Consider the following 12,284-nt stretch of genomic DNA (forward strand, 5'->3'; position numbering starts at 1 on the left):
AAAAGGGAAGAAAAACAAGGTAGCTGACAAAAATAATCTGAAAGCCTTATAACTTATTTCTCTGTGTTATTTAGCCCAGCTTGAATTCTTTCATAGAATCACTAAACTGGCTACACTAATATATAAAACATGAGTACAAAAAAGATGACTCCTGATTATAGTGGTAGAGCACAGAACATAAACTATATAAGGAGAGGAATAAGTACATGGACAGTGAAGAAGTCAATGTACTTGAGGTGAAAGAGAACTGTTGGGGTGGTAAGGAGAGTGAGTGAGATAGAAGGATGGGAGGTAAAGGTTAGCATGTGAGATGTCTGAAATCAAAATTTAGGGCATGATAAATATATTGGTAAAGATAATATCTAGGAAGACCACAAGCTGAGGTAGGGTGGAGGGGAAGATCAATAGAAATGAAGAATGGAAGTGAACTGAAGTAGGAGAATGCCAATTTCACCAAAAATGATACTACACACAGGAGTAGTAGAAAAAATACTTTAAAAAAATCTATACTCTCTCTTATACACAGAGAACTATTTTTGATATCACTAGATGTACATATTAATTTTTAAAAATAATATTATCAAAAGAAATGATAGTTTTTTCTTACTCTTTGAGATGTTTCGGCTGCTGCAGCTGCCACTGCAGCAGCTTTTGCCTTCTCAGCTTCATCATATGTAGGAAGAGAGGTAGCAACACTGTAGGAAGGTGGCACAGGATAAAGTTCACTGTAAACTTCTATATCTGAAGAAGAAGGATTTTAAAAAATAACCATTAAAAATAAACTATTTAGTATCATTTTTATAGCCATAACAAGAATTTAATAATTTACAGTAGGCCACTAAGGGCTGCTATTGCTATTGTAGTCCCATGTTATATAAGCTATACAAAGGTACTTCAAAGAGTTCATGGAAAAATAGAATCGAAAGATAATACAAATCTTTCCATGAACTTTTTGAAGACCCCTTGTATATATGTAATTGCTATTACAATTGTATCTTATTTTAGTCCTATATTTATTATAAAAAAGAACTGATAAATATCATCTAAAAGCTGATACACTAAATAAGAACCTCAAGAATAAGATTTTGAAAAGGTGTGCCAGATAACAAGGGAGGTAATATATGATGCTCACCATATATGAGCATCCTCTATGTGCTTATTAGTATGCATAAATAATTTAGTTTACTTGTCCATTGTCTCACAGCCAAAAAAGGGACCAAAAAAAAAAAAAAAAAACCCAAGAATAATAAAAAACATTAGTAACCACTTCATATATCACTCCTATACACATTAATTTTAGCAGCTCTGAGTTTCAGAACAGTTAAGAGACTTGCCTAATACTAAACAACCAGTAAATGGCAGACCCAGAGAGTTCCTGACTCCAAATACTTCACTCTGATAACATCTAAGGGGAATTCTTCTACACATATTGATTTCAACAACTGCCCTAATCTCTTAAACAAACTCAATATTTTCCTTTGCTAAAAGATTGACAAATTTTTACTCTTTTTCACTCTTCTCCCTTTTCCTCCCATTTTTCCCACATCCACCTATTTCTTTAGATTTTCTTTTCATGAAGTAGTTCTCCCTCCCGAATTTTTAAACTATTTCTGCAATATGATCTCCAGAAATACATTACCATAGTAAATGCAGACTGTTTATTTTAAAAATAAAACTTTATCACATTTCTAACATAAGTAGTATAAGTAAAACAATACAGGTGAATCAACTGATTGGGCATACTCTAGAATTCCTGACATGAAAAAAAAAAGGTAGATTCTAAAAGTAGTACACACCACAATGTTTGACATCACTTTTGTAATTTCCTCTATTCTAATTACAGTATGTTTATATTTTCTACATTAGTTTATAATGTTCTCTATCTTTATCAGAATTTAATGCATTTCCAACATGAAAACACACTTTAATCTAGAATACTTTTCCAATTGTATTTTCATGTATATAGGATTTAAAATAATTGTTTATGCTATCAATAAAAGCTAAGAATCTGAGGTTAGGTCATTTTTAATATAAGAGGAAGTGGTAATAGCAACATAATACTAAATGTTATCCACCAGAAGACACAAGGGTCATCAATTCTTAGAAAAGACTTATTATCAGGATGTAAAAATACTACACACAGTCAAATTAATAGATCTCTTTACTTCTGAGACTAGAGTAGAAGCAAAATCTAAGTGAAAACAATGGTTATAAATTTTAAGGCACTAACATTAAAATTGTAAATTTTAAAAACTAAAATAAGGACACATTATCCAAGGAGATGGGATCTTTTCTCATGATAACAAACAAGTATATAAATTTTTTTTAAGTTTTAACACTCAAGTTAGAAAAAAAAATCTCCATCACTGATAGAAGAAAGCTGGGAAGGAGAACTAAATTGCTATGGCTTTAATTTTTGCTTTTTAATTTTATTTATTTTTCTTTCTAAATTTAAGGCAGTGGTTCTCAACTAGTGGATTCAAAGTCTGAGGAATTCCAGCTCCAAATCCTCTTCTTGGAAATCGTGTGACCTCAAGCAAATCGCTTAAGCACTCAGAAGATCCTCTTTCTCATCCATAAAACTGACTCAGCAAGGCTATTACTTGCTATTATGAGATGAAACAGAAGAGTATTCAAGACTGTAAACTGTGAAGCATTATACAAATGTCACATATTATTATTGATGTTGCACAGATCTTAAAAACCAGCCATAGTGACCTAATGGTGAGTGCAGAAAAACAGCACAGCCCATACTTAAAATATAAAACAGGGGCTGGTTGGTTAGCTCAGTTGGTTAGAGCACAGCCTTGTAACACCAAGGTCACGGGTTTGGATCCCCATACTGCCCAGCTGCCAAAAAATAAAAAATAAAAATAAATAGAAAAAGAAAATAAAATTGTTAAAATGGTAAATTAAAAAATAATATAATAAAATAATAAAATAAAACAACACTGATTACAAAGCTGAAGAAAAATATTAATATTGTTCACTAAGAGACCCCAAATCCTAGAATTACTCAGTTCTTGTGCTCAATTATTTTCATAAATGGCCATTCAGCACAAGGTGAAAAAAAAAAAATTTAAAAACTGGTAGTCACAGAGGAGACTGTAAAAATAACTGAACATGTAGGTACCAGGCTTAACTGCTTTTACAGCTGAAATTTATCTAACCTTTAAAAATGATATACTACATCATCAATACTATTTCAGATCACAGAAAAATGAGACACTTCTCAATTCACTTTATGTTGCTTAATACCAAAACTACAAAGACAGTGCTTAAAGTCATAGATTCCACTTAATAAAGCTACAAAAATTCTAAATAACACATTAACAATCTAAATCCAGAAGAGACTAGAAGAGGACATGACAAACAATTTATTCCAGAATATAGGGATGTATTAACTTAAAGAAATCTACAAATAACCTATTTCATTGCATCAAAAATTAATGGAGAAAAGCCATATATCTTTATGATCAGTTACCAAAAAGATAACTCCAAGGTTTCTGGCCTATTGGAGCCATTTACTGAAATGGGAGGACTACACAAGGAAAAGGTTTGGTGGTAGGGGTAAGAGGAAGTATGCAGTTATGGTAGTTTTTAAAGTTAATCTACATGTTCTTTAAAACTCTTCTCATCAAGAAGTGGAGACTAGAGTAGTGCTGATAACATCAAGGTCCATGATTCAATCCCTGTATTGCCTAGCTACCAAAAAAAAAAAAAAAAAAAATGATGTGAACACTAATTCTTCTCTGCTTGAATGACAGCTGAACTTACTGACTCACTTCTAACAAAACAAGTATGGCAGAAGTGACTCTATGTAAATTTTGAGGCAATATTGTAATAGGTAATATAGCTTCCATCTGGCTCTCTCTCAGAGTACTTGTTCTTGGAACCCAGTCACCATTCAGAGAGGAAGCCTAGGCCACAACAAGAGGCCACATAACAGGTGTTCTGGCCAATAGCCCCAGCTGAGGTTGTAGGTGATGCCAGCATCAACCATCTAATATGAAAAAGAAAGCCATTGACATGACTCCAGCCCCAATCACCATCAGATGGCAATCACATGAAATCCTAGGAGATAATGGCAAAGTTGAGCTTTGCCCACTCCCAGAACCATAAGAAATAATAACAATAAATGATTGCTATTTTACTCCATTAAATTTGGGGTCATTTGTTATTCAGCAACAGCAACAGTAGCCACAACAAAGTGATAGCAGTTACACATAAAATTGGCACCTTCCATTACTCAGACATAAACATCCTCAGAAAAACAACTCATTTTCTTTCTTCAAGGTTACCTCAAATCATTTTTTTTTTTAAATCTAGAATAGTAAATTCATTATACTACATTCTGGACACTTGTAAAATATTGTAGAAAATTTAGCACACAGCACATTTTAACAAGCACCAAACCAGCTGTTAAATCTTATTTATCAAAGACAAAGTTGGTGGAAATCAATATAAAAACTGGGCATGAAACTGGGCACTAAACAAGCATATTTATCAAATAAACATGATATACATATAAGAGGAGGAAGTGCTTACTCATTTAATGAGTAAGAAAATCTTCACGGAGAAGATGATTCCAGCAACTGTACAAGAAAAAAAACTGGTGGAAGAAATATTGGGTCTTTTTACACATTCCAAATGCAAAAATGGTACCCAGAGAAAGCTGGCATGAGTTTGAGAAAGTAGATTACGTTAATTACAGAAAAGAAAAAATACAGAAGATGAAATATTCTAGTGAAGGGTTTTCTCTGTTAAAATGTTTTTTAATTACTGATTTTTAAAATAAATATTTCATAATGAATATATAAAATATTTAGAGAAGTAACTTAGAATTTATTTTTAGAAGTTATTAGAATACTAGAGAAATTATAATAGTATACGAAATCATACAGTCATACAAATCAAATAGTATTCAAATACATAATGGTATACAAAAGTCATCATAATGACTAATTTAGCATTGCTAAGAAAATACAAATTGTGGCCAGAGAAAAAGATGAGATTAGTTCTTTAGAATGACCTGAATGGATAGATGAACAGTAGCAAGCAGGAATTACTGCCTTGTATTCAAGAATTATTATCATGCATATGGAATAATTCTACGTACATCCTTCACCTCCAGTCACATATACTCACCACATTCCCACTTACACTCATCATCAGTAACACCTTGTTCAGACTATGTAAGTATGTACACATATACACTCATACTATGTATGTTATGTATGCACGTGTGTGTACGTATATATATATTTGTACATTTATATAAAGGTACTTCAAAAAGTTCATGAAAAAATACATTTAAAAGATAATACAAATCTTTCCATGAAATTTTTGAAGTACCTTCATGTATGCCTGTGTGTATGTATGAATATACACGTATGAAAATGTGTGTACATATGTTTAGAAGCCTATTAACAGACTTGATAATTACACAAAACCATATTGTTAAAAAAAATGAACTACTGAAAACATTACTAGCTGTGTCATACCTGAAGTTGTAGGTACTTCCACAGTAATACTACTATAAGGTGGAGGAGAGGAGTCAGTTTCAAGTGCTAGTGCTGAAGAAGCAGTATGCACAATTTGTGGTGTTGGGTTTGAAGTGGATGGCTGCTCTATAACAGATGACTCTAAATTATCCTCTTCATTGTGAAGCTAAGAGAACAAAGGAAAAAGAAAACATTAGTGTAGTGCTACTTATTATTTTTTTTAAAATTTAGCCTAATTTTTAAAGATCATTTCAGGCAAAGAATTATTTTTGGCCAAACGCTAAGTAAAATAGTATTTAAAAAGATGAATAAAATTTTTAAAAGGTGTAATCAGTCATTTAAAAGTTTAGAATTTTGATACAATAAAGATGAAGTTGAAATTGTTAAGAATATATAAAGGAAAAAAGTATGATTCAAAATAGATTCAAATTTATATAATCCTGCAGTAGATACTAAGTTTCTATCATGTATCGATTACTATATACTAAAAAGAAAAGCCAAAATACATAGCCACAATATCATTTCTACTCTACTTGAATCTACAATAATTGAAAATGGAAACTAAATTAATAAAATGGAATAACAATGTATAAATATTCTAAAAATGTGAAGTACTCTAAGTAGGTTTTCCTAAGTACAAGAAAAAATACTTATAATGCAAAATAATTTAATGTATAAATAAAATTCTAGAAAATGTATTTCATCACAACAAATTCATTAAGAGTTCAATAAATGCTAATCATATGTTAAGATCTTTAATCATTAGATCCATTTATTCCTCACAACAAAGCTATGATATTAAGACTGTTAGTACTCCCAATTATAAGAAGGAAAAAAAAAAAAACCAACCCTGGAAGTACAGAGACTCAAAGTAACTCGCCAAACATCACAACAGCTAGGAAGGGTAAAGTCAGGAATTAAACCTTTTACTTCATTTATAATAACCATTGAAATAGTCATCTCATCTTTAGGACAATAACTATACACAGGCAAATTAATACGATGCATGCCAAAAGCATCAATACTACAAAAAGTGATTCATCCTGAAGGTGCTATAATTGATCCTTAAGTGTATTTGGAAAGGAGATCTTATTAAAATATTTTTAAAGATACTTTTAAAACTAGAATCTCAATTTGAAAAGAAACTACAAGTTTTCAACTTTATTAGATTTTTATATTTTAATTTATTTCTATAACCTTAAGAAATTCAATGTTAAAAATAATCCCCCAAAGAAATTTTGTCACAAAGCTAGTACATTAGTACACATACAAATTAGTGTTGTGATGTAGCAAAACAAACATGGATTTTGGAGTTTAGAAAGAACAGCATGCAAATTCTTGTTCTACCTTTCAAGCTTGGACAAATTTATATTTTCGGTGCCTCAGAGTCCACCTACAAGTTCTGAATGCATCCCCAAATCTTAATAGGGTTGTAAAATAATATTTGGAAAGCATCCAGCATAACAACTAACACACATAAGGCATTTAATAAATACTAGTCTCGCACTTCTTCCCTTTTATGTAGCATACTTTATTTCATGAATTCAAAACAGAAATTATGTGGTGCTCTCTATCAGTCCAATAAGTAATCACTTACTTGCCTCTAAAAAATAAAAAATATATATAAAAAGTAAAATAGGTCAATTTACTACATTGGTGTTTACATCTGTCTTGGTAAGTGATCACATCAGCAGAACATTTTTGTGAGTAAATAAATGTATTATAACTTTTAACAAAACTGTCATAAACATACCTGAAATCATTTATCAGGTTACTAAGACAACTCTTCCCACAGACATCATAGCACCAAGGTTTATATAATAAAATCAATTCACAGAAATTGAATTCTAAGGTCAAATAATCATAAAGTGAATTTCCCATGACATTTACTTGCAGCATGTTTCTGAGTAAACACTAAATTACTACCCTCTTGATTAGCAACATTTTGCACCTATATTACCAAGCATCTTCCATGCTTTGTCATTACATGGTACCCAGGAGAATTTCTCATTTAATCATCAACTGATCATACTTTTAAGAGCAAAAATGTTAGATGAGCAAGGTAAGGCAAATAAAAGTACAGATGTTTACTTGGCAATATCAATGAAACAATTAATAGTGAAGGTGTCAAGAAAAGAAAACCACTTTTACACATTTCCTATTAAAGCTGCAAATGTAGATACAATGAAGTTGACTAACGAAAAAACCTTATATGACAAAACAGCTCTCCTCCAGGTCCTCTCATGAAACATTCACTCCTTAACACATCAAAAACATAATCTTGCTCCCCAGAATGACCAACTCATTTTTAAAACCTGTCAAAATTTACTCACATAACTACAATGAAAAGAATAACTACAGACACTTTTTCCAGATGATCTCCAAAGTAAACCTTCGGAACCTATAAAACATACCATAATTTATTTCAACTATCCTACCTAACCCTACAATTTTATTTTTACAAGATTATAACATACAGTGAACATTTGCTACACGTCAACAACAAAACCCAATAACTCAGTCAACAACCTCTACACACTGTAGCATATAATTCCAATTTATTTAAATGCACCATTGTAATTCTGACTTCTTTGTTAAGCCTTTATTTAACCTTCTTGGATTGCATTTTAAATAAATCCACACAAGAGTTAAATCAAACTACATGTTTATCAGATTAGACAATGCCATTTGGGAATCATTTCCCAAATGAATACTGAAAACTACAAATTTTTTGCCTGAAGGGAAAAAAGATGACAAGGGAACTGTCTTAAAAATATCTGTAGCTAGTCTTTATAGATGTATACTGAGTGTTTTTAATAAGAAAACTGTAAGCATTATGATTAACTCTACCTAGGTAGAAGTCCTTCCTGTGTATAAACTATTGCTTCTTTTACTTTGTCTTATCTCCTATAGTATAGTCCTTCATTCTATCTTAAGGTGATAAAATATTAATGTAGTAACTGGAAGCTTCATTTCTGAGAAGACAGAGACCTCACTGAATGTTTTCTCAAAGTACCAAGATGAGAATGTATAGATGTGCTATCAAGTGTTGCTCAGCAGCAGTGCCCTGCATCAGGGCCTAGTGGACTGGCCAGCAGTATGGCTTTTTTTCCCCCCATTTGTCTTCTCATTTATTTTCTATTCTTTTCTGTTTTAATTTGGCATGGGTTGGAACTATAGGGGAAGAACTGCAAGATTTTGTTAAAAGAAAAAATTTAACCATTTTTAAACTTGTAAAATAACAAGCTATTTAAAGAGCTAATGTATTTTGTATACTACCATATCATGACTATATTTAGTATCAGAGGGCAGAACTAGAAATAAGAGTTAGTAGTTGCAATGAGATAAATTTTAGCTCAATAAAAAGACTTTTCATTATTAGAGCTACCCATGCCACTAGTCTTTTTGTGAGTCAACAAATATTTTCAAGAAGAGTTTGAATGATGATCTGGCAAGGCTGTGATATAACTGGGATGACCACATACCTGTTTTTCCCAGGACACTTATACTTTATACCTGTTGTTCCAGAGTCCCACCCAGTTTAGCATTTTTCTCACCCCTTTCTTTCCCCAAAATGTTCCAATTTGATAAAGTGAATGGTCAATCTACATATAATGGAACTCCTGTCCTCAGCAGGATATTAGAGTAGATGACAAGGCTTCTTCTAACCCTAAGATACTATGACGCTAATAAAAACCTATAGTAGTCTCTATCACTCTATGCCATCTTATTTAACACCTGATTTAGAGAAGAAAACAGATTAGGGTTGCAATAAAATCAAATGGTAGAGTCAAGCTACTGATCTAAGTGACCCAAGAGGAAAGTGAGCTACCTTATCTGTGCTCCTAGGGATTAGGTTATCACAGCAGATGCTAAGAGATCTCTGCAGATAGTTCAAAAGTTCTAAACCAACAGCTCAGAAGAGAAGTTCCAACTAAACAGTGTTGCTGGGCAAACGGAGCTAGATTTTCTACCAATAAAACTGAATTAACAGCAGTCTTTCTCATACACATACCCCATTAAGCAAATTCATAGAATTTTCTTAAAATTTATGCTTCTTTTCCAAATATTTTTCCCACTAAAACTTTGCTGTCTCTAGGCACTATCTGCTAGTGGGAGCTAGCACATGACAAAGCAAAAATATGCACAATTACGAAACATATATAAGCAGTAAATAAATATTAATGAAAAAAACTGTAAGTCAGCAAATCAGGCCTAATTTTCAACTTCTTATTTTGAACAAACACTGAAGTTTGGTGTGGTTTTATATTTCATAATACAATACAGGCATATTTTCTGTTAGTAAACACATTTCTTGTTAATAGGACAGAACATATCAGTATCTCATGGTGCTCCACAAAGAGCACCATGAGCTCCAGATGCTCTATCACCTTAACAAGTTTGTGTAACAACTGTTTAAAACCAATTATCATCAGATATTTTCATCATGACACAGCTAAGTTGTCTTGAATAAACAGGGGTTTCTGTTTCATTTAAAACTACTGTTGTCTGCTCATGATACGTCAAGTGAAAAGTTGTAGAAGGGTATATACACTGTAATTGGCTTTTAAAAATAATAAGAGATATTACTGATGTAAGATATGTGAGCCATCAAAATTTCTGGAAGGATACAAAAGAAACAGCTGTAAGTGGGAGAGAGACTCTACCGTTCTCTATTTGAATTTTTCGCCCAGAACGTAAGTTAACACATAATTTTTAATTTTTAATAAGTAGAACCAAAATGCAATAAAATGAAACCTCTAATTTCTGGTTTGGCATGTCTCAGAAGCAAAAATGTTAAGATACACCCTATAATCTATGATAAAAAGCTTTCTTCAACATAAAATAGGATATAACATTATTACAATAGCTCCCTTAGGTTTACGTATATGTAATTTTCTGTTGAAAATTACACAATCTGGATTTGTAATGAAACAAAAAATAAATTTGATGAACACAAATCAGAAATAGTATCTGTCTTTTCAGGAAAATGTAAGGAGAGGGATAATTAATGGGGCAATGAAGTGATTAAAGAATATAAAACCAAATTTATATTGCCAGACTAGACTGTTTTGTGAGCTCCAGACCTGTGTATCCATTCATCAATCCATTTCTTTAAAAGATATTAAACATAATCATATATGAAAAAGGGCTCTGGGTCTACATATGTTGAATTCTTTTCCTCCCATCCCTTACTACCTAGCTAATTCTACATATTATTCAGATTTCAGTTTAAAACCAAGTTTTCAGAAAAGCCTGTCTTGTCTCCCAAAAGTAGATTAGGACTTTGATAAAAGTTTAACCTTAACCCTGTTCTTCAGAGCACTTATCACAATAGCAATTTTATTTATGTAATCATTTATCTACAATCTGTTTTCCCAGCTCTACAAAAGCAGAGGTTATGTCTATCTTGTTGACACTGTGAAAATACAAGTAAGTCCCTACAAGTACTCTGATTCAGCCTCAGTTAAAATTAAAAGAAAATGAGATATAGGTCACCAGTCACAATAGTATAGGATCTAAAGCTTTGAGAGAATAATCTTGCTAACCCAAGTACTTTGAAGTCTCTAACAGCCAGCTAGTTATTACTTTCCTTAGTAAATTAAAGAAGAGGAGGTTGGATATATTTACATCTCAAAGACTTCCAAGGAACAAAGAAGCCAAATATAAATTTCTATTAAAGAGAATTAAACTTCTGGTTAAATTACTTTTCAGATGCTAAAACATAAATATACTAGACCTTAAGAGTCCCTTCTTGAATAGAACTTGCTCTATATGGCACGTTCATTAGTTGTGTTAATAGTCCTTTAATTAAATGACCTATGCTTCTTAAAATGTTATAAAATATCAACAAAAAAGATACTCTTCAAAATTCTACTAAGCTCCTCAGATCTTACTTGCAATTATGCCTTTTTATCAATAGGTCAATATGATCTTAACACAGATTATTAACAGCTTGCTGGTTGCCTAGTCCTTAAGTAGGAAGAAAGGGAGGAAGGGAGAGAAAGGGAGGAAGGAGAAGAAGAATGAAAGAAAAAAGAAAAAACAGAAAAGAAGCTGGGCTGGCACCTTCTGATACTTTCTTCCATCTAAGATTGTCTGTCGGGGCTGGCTGATTTAGCTCAGCTGGTTAGAGCATGGCCTTATAACACCAAGGTCACAGGTTCGGATCCCCATACCAGCCAGCTGCCAAAAAAAAAAAAAAAGGATTGTCTGTCTTCCATGGCACTGCTCCCTGATGGCCTCCACTTACCTCAAAGTCTCCTGATAATCCACCAATATAGTTCACATCAATTTAGCATGAAAAGACCATAGTGTGAGTCAAAAATGTCTACATTTTTCATCGTGGGAGAATGTTCAGCTTCACTTTTTGCAGTTTTATACCAAAGTAGGTATTAGCTATGACATATTTTAAGTTTAGTTTTAAAACATGGCATTTTTTGAAGTGTGGCCACTAATTTGGGCTTGTGTCTCTCCTTGATACAATGCCCTAATTTCGTCAATGCAAGGAGATTTTGGAAATATATTTACTAGTGACTATGCTGTGGTCTCAAGCAATTAGGGCAGATATTCTTTCTGTCCCTCTTTCATTATAAATCTACATTAATTTGGGTGGAAATTAATCCATCCCACTCCAGGATTAGCCCCTATCTACAGCACTCACGTGACTCCTTTGGCACAGCAACTGATTCCCAACCAGCATGGCCCTCCTCCCAGGCAGGGTACCTGGGTCAAAAGTGGGTGATAAGATGACTTAAGATGATCCAACTAGAGGGTACC

General features: G+C 32.5%; 1 protein-coding gene across 1 annotated transcript in view; it reads right to left on the minus strand.

Moving 5' to 3' along the window:
- Positions 1 to 12,284, minus strand: part of NDFIP2 (Nedd4 family interacting protein 2) — a 65,912-nt gene that overhangs the window by 20,046 nt on the left and 33,582 nt on the right. The window contains exons 3-4 of the mRNA XM_063101524.1: positions 5,505 to 5,670; positions 608 to 741 (exon numbers count right to left, since the gene is read on the minus strand). Of these exons, the coding sequence (XP_062957594.1) occupies positions 608 to 741; positions 5,505 to 5,670 (300 nt within the window). The remainder of the gene's footprint in view (positions 1 to 607; positions 742 to 5,504; positions 5,671 to 12,284) is intronic.

This window comes from Cynocephalus volans, chromosome 7 (assembly GCF_027409185.1).
Source record: "Cynocephalus volans isolate mCynVol1 chromosome 7, mCynVol1.pri, whole genome shotgun sequence".
NCBI classification, from domain to species: Eukaryota; Metazoa; Chordata; class Mammalia; order Dermoptera; family Cynocephalidae; genus Cynocephalus; species Cynocephalus volans.